The 21,689-nt window shown below is 42.6% G+C and overlaps 1 protein-coding gene across 9 annotated transcripts in view; it reads right to left on the bottom strand.

Moving 5' to 3' along the window:
• Window positions 1–21,689, bottom strand: part of ARHGAP44 (Rho GTPase activating protein 44) — a 201,795-nt gene that overhangs the window by 80,315 nt on the left and 99,791 nt on the right. For all 9 annotated transcript variants that reach the window (XR_010153019.1, XR_675347.4, XR_010153018.1 and 6 more), the window contains exons 2-4: window positions 16,058–16,097; window positions 14,524–14,628; window positions 2,069–2,145 (exon numbers count right to left, since the gene is read on the bottom strand). Coding sequence is in view for 5 of the 9 variants with exons in the window: in XM_003315629.5 (XP_003315677.2) it covers window positions 2,069–2,145; window positions 14,524–14,628; window positions 16,058–16,097 (222 nt within the window). In the remaining 4 variants the exon portion in view is untranslated. The remainder of the gene's footprint in view (window positions 1–2,068; window positions 2,146–14,523; window positions 14,629–16,057; window positions 16,098–21,689) is intronic.

Genomic DNA, 21,689 nt, shown 5'->3' on the forward strand with positions numbered 1-21,689 from the left:
ACTTTTTTCTCTTGTAGTCCCTTACATGTATTTTTTTTTATTTTCCTTTTCATCCTTTGTTAGTTTGAAAGTTATATATCCTATTTCTATTCTTTTTGTGGTTAGTCTTAGTTTTCTAACATGCATATTTGACACTAAATTTATTTTATTTTTTTATTTTTTGGATGTTAAATTTAAATGTAATACCTTTATCCTCCTTTCAAACAATACAGGAGCCTGAAATACTGATTCTGCCACCACAGAAACGTAAAAGTCCTTCTCTTTTGTCTTGTCACTTCTCTAAAAAATATCATTCTTTGTTAAAATGCTACATAAGCACTCCTGTAATCCCAGTACTTTGGGAGGCCGAGGCGGGTGGATCACTTGAGGTCAGGAGTTCATGACCAGTCTGGCCAGCATGGTGAAACCCTGTCTCTACTAAATATACAAAAATTAGCCGGGCGTGGTGGCACCTGCCTATAATCCCAGCTACTCGGGAGGCGGAGGCAGAATCCCTTGCACCCGGGATGCAGAGGTTGCAGTGAGCTGAGATTGCGTCATTGCACTCCAGCCTGGGTGACAGAGCAAGAATCTATCTCAAAAAAAAAAAAAAAAAAAGGCTACATAAGCCCATGTTCTATCCTTTGATCTACTCATCCCTGAGTTCTTCCATGTGTATGTACTACACATTTTAATAAAATTTATTTGCTTTTCTCCTGTTAATCTACCTTTTGTCAATCTAACTTTCAGGGCCCAACCAAAGAACCTAAGATGTTTAGAGAGAGGAAAAAAAAAAAAAAGTTTCCTCCCCTACAACACAATCTTTTTCCTACCTTGGTACTTGTACTTCTCATCTTTCTTCTGTTCCTGTGAAAGAGATGTAATCTATTTCATGTAGCCTTAACTAGCCCTTTCAGTGAGAATATGCAGGTAGTATCTTCTTCAAATCTGCCTGAAAATATCCTTACTCTTCCCTATTTTATCATAGAATACTAGGTTTCTTACATTTTCGCTCAATACTTGAAGATATTACTCCATTATCTTCTGGCATTCATTGTGGCTGACGAATACATAGTTTGTTAACAGTTTAATTGCTATTTTATAGTAATGATCTTTTTTCCCTCTGGTCAATTTTACATTTTTCTATTTTTTGTTGATAATCTGTGGTCTTACTACAATAAGTCCAGGGATGCATTTTTTTCTTGTTGATCTCAATCAAATCATTTTGTGCTCCTTAAATCCAAAGACATGTTTTTCTTTAAATCTGGAAAAGAAAAATTCAACCACAAACTTACCCTTCTCCCTATTTTCTTCCTCAGGAATTCCCACTAGATGGAATGTTAAGCTTTTGCATTCTATCACCCATGTTTCTCAGTTTACGAATGCCTACGTCCTTATCTCTGCACTTCATTCCCTTCATTCTGGGTGGCGGCTCTACATCCGTTTTCAAGTTCAGCAATTATTTATTTGTGTATAATCTTGAGTTTCTTTCGACTAAAGACCATTGAAAATTTTCAGCATAATTTTGCAAAGTTCTCTTTGGTTTGCCTTCAATCCCGCCTATTCTTTTTTAATATTGTTTGATTCTCTTGTCAAGGATTCTGTTTTTTAATTTTAAAATTTCCATTTAAATAATTATGTTATATTTTCTTCCATATAGTTCTATTATTTTTCGTTCTCAGGGTACTGACTCTCCTACTGATTGTGTCTGCTGATGCTCTCTCATGATGATTCCACTTTCAGTTTGTTTTGTTGTGAGCTCAACATCGGCAAAGGCTGCTTTTCTGAGAATCTCGTAAGTTCGGACATTTGAATTGACAGGTTTCATATTTGCTTCTGCTAGGGCCCTAGGGATTTCAATTGTCCTTCATCAGTTTCATGTTAATCTCTCCACTTGGGCCTTGCCTCACCGCACAGACAATATGACTTTAGAGCCAAGAGTTCTGATTTCCTACTGGTAACATTTTCCTTTTTTCCACTAAAGTCCCCAGTGAGAATTCAGGTGCTTCCCTGAGAGGGTCTAGTCCCCTTTTCACGGACGGGGACTTACTTAGATTTGGCACCAAACCCACACAAGGTGTCACCTTACCCAAGAAGTGTGTCATCTCCCAGGATAGCTGACCCCTCCATCAGACACTGAGCCAGTGTTGTCAAAGGCAACTTTTTCTGAAAAGAAAGCAAATGCTGTAATGAAAGCTACTTTCCATGTTCATCTGTTGAATCTAAAATAGCAAAAAGTCAAATACTTGCCAAGTTATTATATTAACTATGAAACAAGCTAACTTTAAAATAGGTTTAAACCTAGAAATTCATAGTGCACCATGATGGGTTAGACTTAGAGATGTCAAAATTCAGAAAACGAGAACTGAATTATATTTGCCACTTTGGGAAATAAGCCTAAGGCTTACATGCTGCATTTTAAAATGAGGTAGGATGGCAAGAAGGAAAAATGAGAAAAATTTTAAATGATGTTAACAAAGATTTGAGCAATGCCTTAATTTCCAAAAATAATATGTCTCTTAAGGAGTGTATTAGCCTTATTTTAAAAATGAGGCAGTGGCTGGGCGTGGTGGCTCACACCTGTATGTAATCCCAGCACTTTACATGAGGCAGAGGCTGAGGCGGGTGGATCACCTGAGGTCAGGAGTTCGAGACCAACCTGGCCAACATGGTGAAAGCCCGTCTCTACTAATAACATAAAAATTAACTGGGTGTGGTGGTGCATGCCTGTAATTCCAGCTACTCGGGAGGCTGAGGCAGCAGAATGGCTTGAACCCGGGAGGCAGAGGTTGCAGTGAGCCGAGATTGTGCCATTGCACTCCAGCCTGGGCCACAAGAGTGAAACTCCATCTCCAAAAAAAAAAGAAAGAAAGAAATGAGGCAGCTGTGGTCAAAAAAGAGAGAGAAAAGTGTTCACATGCAATTACAACCCAGAAAGAGTAAGCACGAAAATAAAGACACACGCCAAAAAAGATAGATGGCCAAAGAGCACATGAAAAGATAATTAACCTCATTAGTCATTAGGAAAACCCCGATCAAGGCCTCACTTTACACTCACTAAGATGGCTATAATAATATTAATGCTTAACAAAGCAAAAAAAAAAAAATAATAAGGATTGGTGAGCATAAACCTTCATGCATTACTAGTGGATGTTTAAACTGGTGCGGCACTGTGAAGGTGTACTTAGTATCTCAATAAGTTAAGCACAATTATCACATGGCACAGCAATTCCACTCCTGGGTATATATCCAAAGTAACTGAAAACACATGTTCAAAAAAGAGGTACACAAATGTGAAGAGCAACACTATTCACAAAGGCCAAAAGGTGGGAACAACTCAAATGTCCACCAATGAATAAATGGACAAACAAAATGTGGTATATCCATAAAATGGAACATTATGCAGCCATGAAAAAGGGAATGCTGCATGGTACAACACAGATGAATCTTGAAGACATCATGCTAAGTGAAATAACCTAGACACAAAAGGACACATATTATATAAATCTATTTAATGAAATATCCAGAATAAGCAAATTCACAGAGACAGAAAGTAGATTAGTGCTTGTCACAGGGCTGCAGGGATGAGTAAAATAGGGAAGGACTGCTTAATGGGTATGGGGTTCCCTTTGGGGATGACGGAAACGTTCTGGAACTAGATAATGGTGGTAAATAGACTAACTGTTAAAACCACTGTACACTTTTAAATGCTACATTTTATGTTACAGGGAGGGAGAGACAAACTGTGATAGGAGTTTAGCATGATCCGTTCCCCAGGCTAAATATCAAAGAGCTCTCTCCTTTCTGAACTAAGACCAGCCAGTACACACAGACAGAACAAAAACAAGGTAAGAACCACTAGCACCTTCTCAGGTCTTCCAGTCTACGTGACTACAAAGGTAGTTCTTCAAATAGAAAGTGACTGAACTACACCCAGCCCAGAGCCTCCTGGTGTTAACACATAGAGAGTTTCCACTTATAATTCATTTACTAATCCAATATTTATGGAGGGCAGGCACCAAACCAGTGATAAACAAAACTAGACACTGCTCTCATAGAACATTTTTCTTTTCTCTTTTCTTTCTCTTTTCTTCTTTCCTTTTTTTTTCTGTTTTTTGTTTGTTTGTTTGTTTTGTTTTGTTTTGTTTTGTTTTTTGATACAAGATCTGGCCCTATCTCCCAGGCTAGAGTACAGTGTTGCAATCATAGCTCACTGAAGCCTCGAGCTCCTAAGCCCAAGCAATCCTCCTGCCTCAGCTTCCCGAGCAGCTAGAACTACAGGCATGCACCCCCATGCCTGGCTAATTTTATTTCTAAATTTTTTGTAGAGATGGTGTCTCACTGTTTCCCAAGCTGGTCTTGAACTCCTCGGCTCAAGCAATCCTCCTGCTTTGGCCTCCCAAAGTGCTGGGATTGCAGGTGTGAGCCACCACACCCAGCCACAGAACTTACTTCTAATGGTGAAGATAAATAATAAACATCATCATAACTTGCCCTAAGTTTACTCTTTTCATCTGGCTGTTCATTTGTATCCTTTATAATATCCTAACTGATAAATACAACTGAAGTGTTTCCCTGAGTTCTTCGAGCCATTTTAGCAAATTATCAAACCTGAGGAGGGGAGTTGTGGGACCCCTAATTTATAGCTGGTTGTTGAGAAATACCAGAAGGCTGGATTTGCAATTGACATCTTAAGTAGGGGCAGTCTTGTAGGACTGAGCCCTTAACCTGTGGGATCTGACACTAACTCCAGGTATACAGTGTCAGAATAAATTGCAAGACACACACCTGGTGTTCAGAGAGTTGGAGAACTGCTTGGTGTGTGGAGAAAATCCCCCCACACATGTGGTCACAGAAGTGTTATGTAAGTGTAGACAAACAGAGTCTGTTTTTCAGAGAAGCAGGCATAATATTCCAGTTGTAGCCTCACAGAGAGGGCATAACTTAAGGTATTGGTTCTCAACCAGGGGTGATTTTTGTCCTCCTGGGGTCATTTGGCAACATCTGGAGACATTTCTGATTGGCACAGCATGGGAGATGCTATTGGCATCTGATGGGTAGAGGCCAGGGATGTTGCTAAACATCCTACAAGGCACAGAACAGTCTCCTCCAACACAGAATTACTAGGCTCAAAATGGCAATAGTGCCATGGTTGAGAAACCTGGTTTAATTTGCAAGTGTCTACAATATCTCAGTGACAAGTCAGTGAAGATGCTTCGTCTTGAATGTCAGATGGTACGATCATAGTATTGATGAGCTCACATAAAAAGACCATTCTGGTTTGTGATAAACATTCACAGTCCCATGACCTGCCATCAGGACAAGACTTCAGCATTTCTGAATCTTTCTGAAATTGGACAAAGAAGAGAGGATTTGCCTATAGTAAAGGGGACTTCCGATAGTCCAAGAGTTGACATCCTTTGAAGAAAAACATCTACCAGAAGGTAAGTAGAGTTTTTCCAAATATGGAAAAAGACTAGTCAGATTATCCTGTCAGTGAGTGGAGCAGAAAACTGTGCCCAAGGGGGACCAAATGAATGAAGGTCAAGATCAACAGGACAAGACCGGCCACTGGAGGAACATGAGGTTGATCGGACTTTTGGAGGGAGGATGGAGAGGGGACAGCCAGGTAACTGTTCTGTAAAGTGCAGACTGGAAAACACAGTTTGAAGCTATAGGGCTGGAGGCACCCTGCTCCTGAGCCAAGGAAGCTACATTTTCTCATCATTTTGAGTCATTTAACACCTGCACTAATGATTTTGACATCCTCTTAGGTAGCAGAGAGGACAGAATTAGGTGAATTCTTAAGGGATATGCTTTTTAATTTTAACAAGGAGCATAACCTCTCCCTCTTGCCCTATCTCATTCTCTATCATATCTATTATAGGAAAAGAATTAATTTGCCAGTAATCCCAGCACTTTGGGAGGCTGAGGCGGGCAGATCATGAGGTCAGGAGTTTGAGACCAGCCTGGCCAATATGGTGAAACCCCGTCTCTTCTAAAAATACAAAAAAAAAAAAAAAAAATTAGCCAAGTGTGGTGGCACGCCCCTGTAGTCCCAGCTACTTGGGAGGCTGAGGCAGGAGAATTGCTAGAACCTGGGAGGCAGAGGTTGCAGTGAGCTGAGATTGTGCCACTGCACTTCAGCCTGGGTGACAGAGTGAGACTCCGTCTCAAAAATAAATAAATAAATAAAACTAAAAGATGCTAGAGGATTTATAGTAAAAAGTCCCTCCCACACTCACTCATCCCTCAACCACTTCATTCCCCTCACCAAAGACCATAATAGTGACCAGATTTTGTGTATCCTTTCATAAATATTCTAAGCAGATTCAATTATACATACATGTGTGTGCGTCTACTTTTAGTATTTCTCCCCACGTTAGCATACTAAATATACACACCACTCTGTGCCTTGCTTTCCTTTTCACATAGAGATAGATACCTTTCATATCATTTCCTATCACTACCTATGGAACTGTCTTGTTCTTTTAATGGTTAAACAGATCATTGAATGAAGATGACAAAATGTATTTACTCAAGTACCCTACCAATGGTGTAACTGTCACTCTAAGAGGAGAGATGTTAAGGTGAATTTGAGAGCTTGGATTCCAAGGTGGGGGTAAGTTAGTGAAAATCAACATGAGTTTTTATTTGTGTAGATGCTTTAAGAATCAAGAAATTGGCCGGGCACCGTGGCTCACGCCTGTAATCCCAGAGCTTTGGGAGGCCAACGTGGGCAGATCATGAGGTCAAGAGATTGAGACCATCCTGGCTAACATGGTGAAGCCCCATCTCTACTAAAAATACAAAAAATGAGCCAGGCATGGTGGCATGCACCTGTAATCCCAGCTACTCGGGAGGCTGAGGCAGGAGAATCGCTTGAACCTGGGAGGCAGAGGTTGCAGTGAGCCGAGATGGCACCACTGCACTCCAGCCTGGGTGACAGAACAAGACTGTCTCAAATTAAAAAGAAAAAAAAAACAAAAGAATCAAGAAATTACAAGGAAGCCACCAAATGACAAGAGAAAGGAAGAAATGCGTTAGCAACCCCATAATCAAAGACAGTACATAAGAAGAAGTTAATGGACCGTAACGCACAACAGACTACAAATGATTTCTCTTTCTAAAAAGATTCTCTAAGGTGAAGGGACTTTATCTGCTCAAGAGATGCCAGGCATTGTAGCAATCTCATATAACCTAAGATTGCCTCTAACTAAGATACTGTTTGCTCTCTCCCTCAAACTTTGGTCGCCCCCATTTCAAGTATAATGATATCCAGTCTTCTACAGAGGCATAAGAACGATACAATGGACTCTGGGGACTCAGGGGAAAGGGTGGGAGGAGGGTGAGGGATAAAAGATTACACATTGGGTACAGTGTACACTACTCAGGTGATGGGTGCACCAAAATATCAGAAATCACCACTAAAGAACTTACTCATGTAACCAACACCACCTGTTCCCCAAAAACCTATTGAAATACATTAATTAAAATTTTTTTAAAAGGATATCCAGTCTTAGAAGAATTAAATTGCTCAAAAATCTAGAAAAGCTCCCGAAATCTTTTTCCCTCCAGTACCAAGGATCCACACTGACAAAGCCAGTCCCAATCCCTGGTAAATATTAGTGCCCAGGTAAAAAGATCTTAGCAAACTTCATGCTGCCAGTGATTTTCAGAGCCAAAGAGGAGCTATTGAAATAATTTTTTTCCCTAGCTCTAGAGTGCAGATAGAACCTTGAGAATTAAGGGAAGGAAAGACAGACTGTCCCAGAGTTTTGATATAGTCAATCTGACATTTCTGAGATGACTGTTCTCTCTAAAACTATCTTGGGCACAAGCAACACAGTTTGTAGGATGACCCAGACAATAAGCCTCATTCTAATATCCACTCCATTCCTCCAAACACACACACACACACACACACACACACACACACACACACACACACTCTCTCTCTCTCTCTCTCTCTCTCTCTCTCTCTCATATATTCCCTATCTTGGAAAATTTTTGTCTACTGTCCTCTAATTCCAGGCCCAGGCAACCAGCTCTTCTGTGGTTCAGCCCCAAACAGACACACAGCCAAGGCTTGATGCTTGGGTCTCAGTGGTTCTCAACAGCCACTCCAGTCTAATAGTGGGCCACTGCTAACAGCATCAGGTTACACTTCTTTAATATTTACTTAAGTTAACATTGCACAAGGCATGTACATGCTTTACCTCACTGACCTCTCAAACAACCCTGCTGGGTAGGGAATTATTATGATTCTTACCATTTTCCAAATGAAGAAGCTAAGGCTTATGAGGTAATTAACTTGCCCAAGCTCAGGTTAAATTAGGAAGTGACAGAACTGGGCTTCACCCTTGGGTCATCAGATTCCAGAGCTTAACCTCAGAATTGCCTGTTACAGAAAAGGAAGGGCATGCTAGTGTGGTAGGCAAGTTCTGTGCCTAAAATATTCACAGACCATCCATTCATGACACACATCTACTTGTACCATTGCCCTGCTGGGGCAGGCTCTTTTTTAGGCACGGAGAACGGAGCTTATGGGGACACAAGATCCCTGCTCCCATCACAATGATGGAAATAAATGATCACAGTGATTTCAGATACTAATATGTGCTATGAAGAAAATAAAATAGGGAGATGGGATTAGGGTGAGGGAGGAAGCAGACACATTAGGTGGTCAAGAAAGCCTCCTGAAAAGGTGACATCTGAGCTGAGAACCGAACAGGTTGCTGGCTTGAAATGCTGGGTAAGAGCATTCCCTACGGAGGATAGAGCAAGCACAATGGCCCAAGAGGAGTGTGAGCTGGGCATGCTCAGTACCAGGTGAGCACAGCTGAAGAATGATGACAGAGGGGAAGGAAGCCCAGAGCTAAGCTCAGAGATGCAGGTAGAAGACACATCATAGTGTCCAAGGGCCAAGACAAGGAGTTCAGATTTTATTCTACAAAGGGAATCCCGGAGCAGGATTAGGAAGGAGAGTGAGTTACTGGATTTCCAATTTAAACACTGGCTCCTGCGCTTGCAGAGAAGGGAAGAGGAAGGAGGAGGGAAGGGTTTGGGGTGGAAGATGTGATAGGAGCCACTGTGTTCAGAAAGAGCTGACAGCTGCTTAGACTAGGGTGGTGAATGTTGAAGCCAAATGGAAATTCTTTGGAGGAAGAGTCAGCAAGGCTTACTGACAGCCTGGACATGGCGGGTATGGAAAGGAAAGGATAAAGAATGGTGTCTGGGATTTAGAGGAGCAAGTGTGTGGATTTACAGTACCATTCTCTACTGTTCTGCCCTCTTTGCTGGATCCTCCTCCTCGTAGAGCAGGAAATGCTGCAGTTCCTAGGGTTCCTGATTCAAAAGCCATATGTCTTCTCACCCTGCATTTTCTCCCCAGGTGATCACAGCAGCTCCCATGGATTCAACAGTCACTTGGGGTAGAGACCATGAGACCTCTCTCTCTTCTTCATACGCCCACCTCCACTCAGTTACCAAGCCCTGATACTCTCCCTCCAGGATCTACCATGGACGCCGATTTTTCTCCATCTTCAGGTCCTCGTTGCATCTCACTGAAATTGTTCCCATCTCTGTGTAACTGGCCTCTCACTTCTACCATGGCCCCACCCATGAGTCCTTTATTCATACAATTTTGAACAAATCTGATCATGTCTCTCTCTGTTAAAATGTTGGCTTTCCTCTGCTCTTAGGGATAAAGTCCAAACCCTCACCATGTCCTGTAAGGCGTGATCCCATCCTCTGCAGTCCCGCCCCATGTCACGTCTTCCCCATTCGCTACAGTCTGGTCACTCTGGCCACCTTTATGTTTCTCAAAAATGCCAAAGTTGGCCGGGTGTGGTGGCTCACACCTGTAATTCCAGCACTTTGGGAGGCTGAGGCAAGTAGATCACCTGAGGTCAGGAGTTTGATACCAGCCTGGCCAACATGGTGAAACCCTGTCTCTACTAAAAATACAAAAGTTAGCTGGGCATGGTGGCAGGTGCCTGTAATCTCAGCTACTTGGGAGGCTGAGGCAGGAGAATTGCTTGAACCCGGGAGGCAGAGGCTGCAGTGAGCCGAGATTGTACCATTGCCCTCCAGCCTGGGCGACAAGAGCGAAACTCCGTCTCAAAAAAAAAAAAAAAAAAAAGCCAAACTTTCTCCTGTCTCTCGGAACCTGGCACATCTTGTCCTCCTGTCTGAGAAGTGTGTTTACCCCTTTTGGTGCTGCTACCTTTCACCTGTCCTTAATGGCCACTTCCTCATGGAAACCTCCCACCATTTAATTCCTAGCAAGCACTTCTTCTCGGCACTAAGACACGGTCTGAGCAGCGAATGCACTGTGAGTGTGATGCCTGCCTCCCCCTGGGTGGTGAGCTTCTGCAGCACAGAAATCCTGCTCAGCTGGCTCAGCACTTGGCATACACACCGCCTTGCATGGCAGACTTGGTGCTTTCTAAATATTTGCTGAATAAGGTGGAGAAACACTTCCACACGGTAGCACTTTATTTGTTGGGTATGACTTCCTAATGAGAAATGCAAGGACTTCAAAAAACTAAACATCTTCATTATATTAAGAGTCTCGAAAACCTAGGAACTAACCAGTTATTATCCAGGACTAAAGATGGCAACATGGAGGCCGGGTGTAGTGGCTCACGCCTGTAATCCCAACACTTTGGGAGGCTGAGGCGGGCAGATCATGGGTCAGGAATTCAAGACCAGCCTGGCCAACATGGTGAAACCCCGTCTCTACTAAAAATACCAAAATTATCTGGGCGTGGAGGCGGGCATCTGTAATCCCAGCTACTCAGGAGGCTGAGGCAGGAGAATTGTTTGAACCCGGGAGGCAGAGGTTGCAGTGAGTCGAAATGGTGCCACTGCGCTCCAGCCTGGGCGACAGAGAAAGGCTCTGTCTCAAATAAAAATAAAAATAAAAATAAAGATGGCAACATGGAAAGGTAATTCATATGCTTTCTATTCTTCATTCCACATAAGGAGTCCAGTTTTACTCAGTACCCACAAGACAATAATGTTCTCTCTGGTCACTGAGATAATGGCAACAAAATCCAATTTTTATGCCTACCTGCATCTGGCTGGCAGCCACAGCTTTCAGGGCAAAACTTTTAAAAGTGGTATGACAAAAGTTCAGGAGTTGGAACACATGACTAAAGAGCTACTGAGCTTGTTAAAAGAGAAATAACAAAAAGCAACTTACATGTACTCAAGTAGCAACTTATATGTGCTCAAGCAGCAACTTACATGTGCTCAAGCAGCAACTTACATGTGCTCAAATAAAAAGCAGAATATTGCATGGATCCCCATAAAGTCTCTCCTGATCCTGAGACTCTATGACCCACATTCCCAGTGTGATTGTCCATCTCTGGACCCTCCCTTAACATTCAATTCCCAAGACAGTGTCTGTTCATTCACTCCCTCCCTCCCACCCCACCTTCCCTTTACCTGATCCTTTTCATTTTATTTCTTTTCCTTTTCACCCATTGCTCCGATCTTGACATATCTCCCTACTTAATCATCACAAAGAACTGGATACACATTTCAGTATTTGAGGTGATTTATAAGTGTCACGTTTCCTATTACATCTCTTAATGTGTTCAGAGAAAAACTGAAAAAAAATTGAGTTTGGAAATTTTTTTCCCACAGTTCTTTGATTGTTTCCTATTTTAAATGGCTCTTTGACTTTCAGACCATTTATTCAGTCATATGATGACAAGGAAAGATGAATCAGCATAAGAAATCATTGACAAAATCAAGCACTTAAAATCCATGCAGTGAGGCTGGACACAGTGGCTCACACCTGTAATCCCAGCACTTTGGGAGGCCTAGGCGGGCAGATCACGAGGTCAAGAGATCAAGACCATCCTGGCCAACATGGTGAAACCCTGTCTCTACTAAAAATACAAAAATTAGCTGGGCGTGGTGGTGCACACCTGTAGTCCCAGCTACTCAGTAGGCTGAGGTGGGAGAATCACTTGAACCTGGGAGGTGGAGGTTGCAGTGAGCCGAGATTGCGCCACTGCACTCCAGTCTGGTGACAGAGTGAGACTCTGTCTCAAAATAAATAAATAAATAAATGAATCCATGCAGTGAAATCACTGACCTATACATGCTTGGGCACCTACTTCCACTGCGGACTTCTCCCAGTTTACATGTTCATCACTGCATGCATGTGACTGCAGCCTTCAAAGCCTGGTAACAACCACTGTGTGTCTTCTCTAGTAAGAGAAGCCAGATAGTGTACGTCCTCGCTGGTGAATGAATCATGGCCAGTCATAGCAAACCCATTTATCTTGGACACATATTCACCTTCTCAGCCTCCCTTGCAGCTAGAGAAACATAAATGAAATGAATCCATGGTCTTATCACTCTCCCACTTCCTGCCTGTGATGTGGTTATGTGAAGATGTGATGCGTGGAGCTGGAGCAGCCACATTACAGTTGTAAGTGGAGGCCCAAGCATCACATAGCTGCTCACCCAAAGCTGCTGAATAAACCTTGGAACTGGCTACATCAGAATCTTGTTAAGTGAGGCAATTAAGTGCCTTTTTCTCAAGTCTCTAGGAAGCAGTGTAGTTATTAACCATGTGTTTTATTTTATGTATTCAGATGCTTTGACAACATCTTGGGCCCTTGCTGACCCTAGAGGGACTGTCCCTCCCAGGCTAGGCAATTCCTAGAAATAGTAAACAACTCACTCACAGCATGCTTTTTAAATGCAAACCAATCTAGAGCTCACACTTCAACAACCTCCTCTAAGGGGCTGTCACACCCCAGGCCACTGTTCATCTGCCCTAATCACCCTTGACTGGTAGGTCAGACAACTAGAAATCGTCCGTAATAATTCAAACTAATCAATCCTATATCTGCTGCAGACACCACAACAAAGGCTCTGGCCCACAGTCCCCTCCTTTACCTCCTGACCAACCCTAGAGCTTCCCCTGTGGCCCTCTGGGTGATGTGGCCTGTCCCCTTCTCTTGGGGAGGGTGAATAATTATCTCTCCTTGGCAATCATCTCCTGATCTGCTGGCTTTGCCATACCTCAAATCTTCTATCAGTGCCCTATACTTCAGATCACTCAAGGATCCAAATGTCTCCTTACTGATATAATACGTAAGACTCTCAATCCAATGAAAACTCCACCAATCCAGGTAAATTCATCTGATCCCAGAAAAATAATGTTAGTACTAATCCGCCTACCAACACCAAAGGCCGAATTCAAGCCTCTGGTGGTAGCATTCAGATGATACTCCCGATACCAAAACATACTGTACTTTGCACCAGTTATTTTAAAAATAGTGCTTCTTAGAGCAAAAAAAAAACAAAAACAAAAAAGACACAGATCAAAGGCAGGCTTGGCTCTAGCACCCCCATCCGGAACCGTTCCTGTAGTCCCCCATTAGATGTGGGTTTGATAAAAGGGTTTCATGCCCAAAGTCATTTTGCAAACTCTCCCTTTAGACAGTTCCTCTTGCTGAATTCCTGATACATGCAGAATTATTTCTATAGATATTTTTCAGAGCTGTGAAAGTTTTATTTATACACACACAAATGATTCCTGCTGGGAATATTAAGAAAGAAGAAACCAGGGCTTGGGAAAAAAAAAAAAAGAAATGACTCGTAGGACAAGCAGAGTGGGTTTGTGCACTGCGGCAGGAGCTGGGAAGAAGTATTGTGGCACATTACATGACAGTCCAACAGAAATGAGGCTAACATAAGCCGAGGGGCATCGGGGGACCAAGGGGATGCAGAAGTCAGCAATAACTGCAAGTCAAAAAAAAAAAAAGTCTAAATGATACCAATCGTGTAGATTATAAACTCAAGGAAGGAGGAGAAAAACCTAGATTGTATATCCCTTGTAATAAAGCCAAGTGAATGTCGAAGAATATCTTTTAATCTTTGGTGGGGCTGAGAGGGATGGGGTCAAGAGGAAGGTAAACCTGCAGAGGCTGTTCATGCCAAGAACTGTTGAAATGGAATCGCATTATACAATGCCTGTTATTTCTAATGCAGGTTATAGACAAAGGCATTAGAGAAGCTTTATTTAGCAGGGTCTTTTTATTGTGTCTCATTATGGCGAAAACAATTTTCAAGGGCCTTTATAGGTCACTTGTAACCTCTAAAACCACAATACACTTTTTTTCCATGAGATCTTAAGATACTATTGAGGCAAATGCAATCTATGAATGAGCTGAATCAGGGGTGAGATATCGATCAAGGATAAAGCTTCCCTAGAGGTGGGATCTCAAGCACGCCCCTGCCGTCTTCCCAGTTGCTCCAATCTGGGGAGGACAGGGAGAGGACCTCAACTTGCCTGTGGAGGGCAGGGGATGCTTCAGGCTGGGCTAAAGAGCAAGAACAGTAGGGAGGGTCATTACTCCACAGAAAACAGAAAATAGGCAGCTAGAGCTGCTGAGTCAATTCTCAGGCACGTAAGCAGCTACATAAACAGCTACATCCAGGAGTGTCACAGGAGCAGGACCCTTGTCCTCAGTAGGCAAGATTTCAGCTCCCCAGGGCTGGGAGGGCACTTACGGAGCGCTTGTCAGCCTCTGCCCCTTGCTGGCCCTGCAGACATGCGGTGAGCTTCTTGTGCGTGCTGTGGGACACCTGTTTCACCAGCTCCAGACGCTTCTCCACCTGCAGAGAGAAGAGCGGGTGGTGCCACTGAGAGACAGCAAGGTCAGGGGAGGAGGGATTGTGGGTGTGGACAATCACAACTCATGTTTCCATGGAGACAAGGACTCCTGGAGAGACAGCTTTGTTTTTTTGTTTGTTTGTTTTTTAAATTATACTTTAAGTTCTAGGGTACATGTGCACAATGTGTAGGTTTGTTACATATGTATACACGTGCCATCTTGGTGTGCTGCACCCATTAACTCGTCATTTACATTAGGTATATCTCCTAATGCTATCCCTCCCCCTCCCCCCTCCCCCTATCCCATGACAGGCCCTGGTGTGTGATGTTCCCCAGCCTGTGTCCAAGTGTTCTCATTGTTCAATTCCCACCTATGAGTGAGAACATGTGGTGTTTGATTTTCTGTCCTTGCAATAGTTTGCTCAGAATGATGGTTTCCAGCTTCATGCATGTCCCTACAAAGGACATGAACTCATCCTTTTCTTATGGCTGCATAGTATTCCATGGCTTACATGTGCCACATTTTCTTAATCCAGTCTATCATTGATGGACATTTGGGTTGGTTCCAAGTCTTTGCTATTGTGAATAGTGCCACAATAAACATACGTGTGCAAGTGTCTTTATAGCAGCATGATTTATAATCCTTTGGGTATATACCCAGTAATGGGAAGGCTGAGTCAAATGGTATTTCTAGTTCTGATCCTTGAGGAATCACCACACTGTCTTCCACAATGGTTGAACTAGTTTACAGTCCCACCAACAGCATAAAAGTGTTCCTATTTCTCCACATCCTCTCCAGCACCTGTTGTTTCCTGACTTTTTAATGATTACCATTCTAACAAAGAAACAAATTTACAAGAAAAAATCAAACAACCCCATCAAAAAGTGGGTGACAGATATGAACAGACACTTCTCAAAAGAAGACATTTATGCAGCCAACAGACACATGAAAAAATGCTCATCATCACTGGCCATCAGAGAAATGCAAATCAAAACCGCAATGAGAGACAGCTTTCAATGCTGGAGAACTGGAGGGGCAGCGATCACAGACTCCAGGACCCTCGGGCTAACTGTGGTGAAATGACTTTAAACCTCTCCTGAAAGAGCTTAACCCAAATCAGTATTCATCATGCAAAGCACTGTCGTAAAAGACAAAAAAAACTTCTCTCCTAACAGTTTGTAAGGAGCAGCTGGAGCAGTTTTAACCACATCGAGGGATGGCTTAGTTTTTTGGTTTTTTTGGTTGTTTGTTTTTTTATTTGTTTGTTTTTTGTTTGTTTTGAGACAGAGTCTCGCTGTATCGCCAGGCTGGAGTGTAGTGGCACGATCCTGGCTAACTACAACCTCCACCTCCTGGGCTCAAGCAATTCTCCTGCCTCAGCCTCCCGTATATCTCTGGTATCTGTGAGCCAGTGTCAATGGCCGCCTTACCTGAAGAAGGTCTTCACTCAAAACTTCTGTCTTTTCAGCCCTAAAAAGAACATTGAGAAACATATCAGTAACAAAACTAACAACAGAGCCTCATAATTACTCCCTAATCTCTTCAATTAAGGCAATACCAGAAAAACAGAGACATGAGTAGTAGAAACATTTAATAAGAGAATAGAGAAAACTAGAATTTATTAGGAAACTTAAAAAACCAACACACCAGCAAACACAGCAAAGCAGATACCCTGAAGACTCTCCTGCTACAGATTGGAACCTGGATTCATGACAACAAATGTATGCCTTTGTTTCCAGATATGTATATATTTTAAGTATCAGAATTAAGGTTTCCCCACCCATAACGCTTGGCCTCCCCCAAATAAGTAAGGTAATGTAGCAGAGATCTGAGAAAGGATCAATTAACAACAAACACAGAGACAGTATTGAATCTTGGCAACTAATGCAAATGCCTCCACCACGGTCTGGCAACCAAGTGTTATGTCCACAAGAAAGTGGAGGGCTTGAACCTGAAACTTCTACATTTAGAGAAAGAACCTGGATGCTGGAGGAATTGGTCCCAGCTAACCCATTAGCACTGCCTGCCTCATGTCAGAGAAGAGTGCCAATTCTCTCAGGAACAAAGCATTCTGATTTAACGCTCTCTCTCTCTCTCCCCCTCTCTTTCTCACTCTCTCTTTCTCTGACAACACGCACGCACGCACACACACACACTCTCTCTCTCACACACACACACACACAAACACAGCAAATTCACATGAAAACAAATCAAGATTTAAGAGTACAGAGAAAGAAGAAACAACATATGAGAAGTCTAAAGAATTTCGACTATTGCAATGATCAAAGACTATAATACATGTATAAAATATCAAAGAACAAATGATATATTAAAAAATAAGCAGTAGGACTTCTGCTTCCAGGAGGAAGGAGTGAATGTATTTTAGCAATTCTCCTCACTCACACAACTAAAAACCTAGGATTGTATAGAAACATAAGACCCTGAAAAGGAGAAGGAAGGCATACTGGCTGGGAACCTTCAGAATAACATGGTAAAAGTGTCGTCCTTCACATTTCTCAGACTTGGAGCTTAAGAACAACAGCAACACCTAAAACACCAAGAGGCTCAGACAAAACAAACCCCAACAAAAGCCTGGTCTCTGTAGACAAAGGACAAAGAAAGGAGCAGCCTAGAAAGACAGACACTTTTTAGAAAACTGCTCACTGCAGCCAACACCACAGAAAAGAACTGTGTCCTACTCCACCCAAGCCAGCAAAAGCTGAGTAGGGAGCCCTGACTTCTACTCCTACCAGGCTGTAACAACCACCCAAGCCCATACCCCTCATCAGTGTGGGAGCATCAGAGAACACTGAGAAACATAAAGAGAACATCCATCTAGGGAGTGGAAGCGTCTATCACTACTAGGCAACTGACAAAGCCCATCCTCCTCTGCTGCAGGACCAGTGGAAATCACATGGTCACCTGGACACCCACCCCCATGTGGTGATAACGAAGCATCTCTTCACCTTCCCATTGGTGTGGTGTCAAAGGAGTCCTAGTGGACAGACAGGACTCTTGCCAATGCCCAGCAGGAACAAGGCTGCTCCCTTCTGCAGTATTAGTGAAAGCCAAGTAGGGAGCAATAATGAGACACTCATAACCCCACTCCCACCAGCCACTGAGGTATCAGTGGAGGCCCAGTAGAGAACCAGAACTCCCACACCCACCAAGTATTAACAAGAAGAACCTCCATCTTTGAAGGGTCAATGAAGGCCAGCCAAGTGGGGAATCTGGACTTCTACCCCAGCTCATCAGAAACAAAGCACTAGAAACTGCTCCCCCCACTAGAGCAGCATCAGAGAAAGCTGGCTACAAGACAAAGTTTAAATGAGATCCAGAGTCGCATAATATAACAGCCATAATATCCAGGTTTCAGTTACTCATCACACCAAGAAGCAGAAAAAAAAACTCAAACTGAAAGAAAAAAAGAAAATAGATTCCAATTAAAGTATTCATTATGAAAATGCTTCAATGTGTAGTAATAAACACTTTTGAAATAAATGAAATAGGAAGTCACAGAAAGAGAATAGAAGATATAAAGAAGAAACAAAAATTTTAGATCTGAAAAATACAACAATCTAATTGAAAAAAAAAAACTCAGTTGATGGGTTCAACAGCAGAACAGAGCGGGCAGATGAAAGAATCAGTGAACTGGAGGAAGCATAACAGCAATTTTCCAATCTGAACAACAGGGCAAAAATAGACCAAACAAATCAACAAACAAAAAAACCCTCAGGGACCTGTGGGGCTATAACAAAAGATCAAATATTTTATGTCATCAGAGTCCCAGAAGAAGAAGGGAAAAAATGGTAGCTATATTAGACTAAGTTGGCCACAATAAAAAAGCTAAAAACAGATAGGCTAAAAAATTCTCAAAGAAATAATGGCTAAAAATGTCCCAAATGTGGCACAAGACACAAACCTACATATTTAAAAAGCTGAACAAACCCCAAAGAGGATAAACATAAAGAAATCCTCACCAAGACACATCATGGTCAAACTTCTAAGAACTAAAGACAAATCTTGAAACCAAGGTGAAAGAAATGATACCTTAACAATGGGGGAAAAGCAATTAGAATGACAGCAGATTTCTCAAGAAAAATGGAGACTAAAAGAAAGTGGCACATCATTTTTCCAGGGTTGAAAGAAAGAAACTGTCAACCTAGAACCCTTTAGCTAATGAAAATATTCTTCAGAAATGAAGGGGAGATCAAGACAATTTCAGATATACAAAAGTTAACAAAATTTGTCATCAGCAGGCTTCTTATTGCTAAAGAAAGTTATCTAAAAACAACCCAAAGGCTGGGCACAGTGGCTCACGCCTGCAATCCCAGCACTTTGGGAGGCCGAGGCGGGTGGATCACCTGCGGTCAGAAGTTCGAGACCAGCCTGGTCAACATGGTGAAACCCCATCTCTACTAAAAATACAAAAAATTAGCCGGGCGTGGTGGTGCGCACCTGCAATCCCAGCTACTTAGGAGGCTAAGCAGGAGAATCGCTTGAACCTGGGGAGGCAGAGGTTGCAGTGAGCCGACATCATGCCACTGCACTCCAGCCTAGGTGACAAGAGTGAGACTCCATCTAAAAAAAAAAAAAAAAAAACCCCAAAAATGATAAAAGAAGGAAACTTGAAATACCAAGGATGGAGGAAGCTATCACTTAAACCGGTAAAATAATGATAGCAGCAGACTATGATATGTTATGTATATAGTAGGTAACACCTAGAGCCATCTCAACTATACTCCTATGGTTTGGATGTGTTCCTCAAAGTTCACATGTTGAAAACTTGATCTCCAATGCAGCAGTGCTGAAAGGTGGAGCCTAAGAGGAGGTATATGGGTCATGGGGACACAACCCTCAATGAATTACTGCTGTCACTGTGGGAGTGTGTCCATTATCATGAGGGTGGGTTTCTTATAAAAGGACAACGTGAGCTCCCTCTTGCTCTCTCCTGCCCATGTGATGACTTCCATCATGTTACAATGTAGCAAGAAGGACCTTGCCAGACGCCAGCTCCTCCATCTCAAACTTCCCAGCCTTCAGAACTGCGGCCAATAAATTTTTGTTTATTATAAATTAGAGACCATAGTATTCATTTATGGCAGCACAAAGAAAATTGGTACCAGAGAGTGAGGTATTGCTATAACAAATACCTACAATTGTGGAAGCGGCTTTGGAACTGGATAGTGGAGACTAGACGAGTCTGGAAGAGCAGGCTAGAAAAAGGCTGCATTGCTGTGAACTAAGAGTTAAAGGTGATTCTGGTGAGGGCTCAGAAGAGAAGAGCTGTATGAAGGGTAAAACTTCTTAGAGGTTACTTAGATATTAATGATCACAATGTGGGCAGAAATATGGACAGTAAAGACCACTCTGATGAGGTCTTACATGAGAATGAAAAATATCTTATTACAAACTGAAGTCAAGTCCATCCTTCTTATAAAGTTATACAGAACTTGACTGAACTATGTCCATCCCCAAGGGTTTTAATGAAGACAGAAATTAAGAGTGATGAACTAGGATACATGGTGGAAGAAATTTCTAAGCAAAATATTGAAGAATCTGCATGGCTTCCTTTAACTGCATACAGTAAGATGCAAGAGGAGAGAAAATATTTAAAGGTAGAATTTATGATTAAAAGAGAAGCAGAATGTAACCATCTGGAAAATTCACAGCCTGGCCATGTAAAACACAAAAATGTGCCAAGTGTCCCCTTTGAGAAAGGGCTTAGCATGGATAGCAGGAAGCCAGGTGCTATTCATCAAGGCAATGAGAGAATGACCTCCAAGATATTTCAGAGATCTTTGAGGCTGCTTCTCCCATTACAGGCTCAGAGCTCTAGGAGGGGAGAATGGTTTCATCAGACTAGCCCAAGATGCCTTCCATGGGTTCACTGCCCAAGGACTCTGTTCCCTGCATTCCAGTGCAGAGCTCCTTGGCTGCCCCAGCCATTACTCAAGTAACCCCAAGTGTAGTCTGGGCTGCTGCTCTCCAGAGGGCATAAGTGGTAAGCTTGGTGGCATCCATATAATGCTAACTCTGCTGGTGCACAGAGTTCATAAGCTGTGGAGGTATACATTTTTGGAGACAGGGGTACAAAACTACCTCCACCTAGATTTCAAAGGATGTATCAGACAGCCTAGGGATCCAGGCACAGACATGTCACAAGAGACATGTCACAAGAGTGGAACCACCACAGAGAGAGTCTATTAGGGTGATGCCCAGCAGAACTGTGGGGACAAAGCCACTGTAGAGAGTACTCACTAAGGCAATGCCTAGTGGAGCCATGGGGACAGGGCTGCCCCCAAACCCCAGAACTGTAGAGCTACCAGCACATAGCCCCAGCCTGAGAAAACTGCCACACCCAGCAAAACCATGAAAACAGGACTGCCCAAGGCTTTGAGGTCAAAATCTCCACCCCAGTATGCTCAAAAGTTACACATGGAGTAAAAATGATTCTCTAGCTTTAAGATTTAACATTTTCCCTATTGGATTTTGGACTTAGTTGGAACCAGTTATCCCTTTATTCTTGCCTATTTCTCTCTTTTGAGATAGGAACATCTATCCCATGTCTTTCCCTCCACTGCATTTTAAGGTAGATTACTTGTTTCGATTTCACAATCTCACAGCTAGAAGAAGTTTGCCTCAGGATGAATTGTACCTTGAATCTCATCAATATCTGATCTAGATGAGATTCCGGACTTTTGAGGTGGTATTGGAACCAGTTAAGATTCTGGGGCTATTGAGATGGAGCAAATGCATTTTTCATGTGAGGACATGAATTTTGGGGGTCAGAGGCAGAATGCGAAAAGCTGAATATGTCTCCTGAAGTTCCTGTGTTGGAAACTGGATCCCCAATGCAGTGGTGTTGAGAAGTGGGATCTAATGGGAAGTGTTCAGATTAATGCTGTTATTGTGGGAGTGGGTTCATTGTCACAGACGTGGGTTTCTTATAAAAGGACAAGGTTGGCCCCCCCTTGCTCTCTCACCCATATGTTCCCTTCTGCCATGTTATAATGTTTCAAGAAGGCCTTCACCAGATGCTAGCCCCTTGTTGGACTTCCC

This window comes from Pan troglodytes, chromosome 19 (assembly GCF_028858775.2).
Source record: "Pan troglodytes isolate AG18354 chromosome 19, NHGRI_mPanTro3-v2.0_pri, whole genome shotgun sequence".
NCBI lineage: Eukaryota > Metazoa > Chordata > Mammalia > Primates > Hominidae > Pan > Pan troglodytes.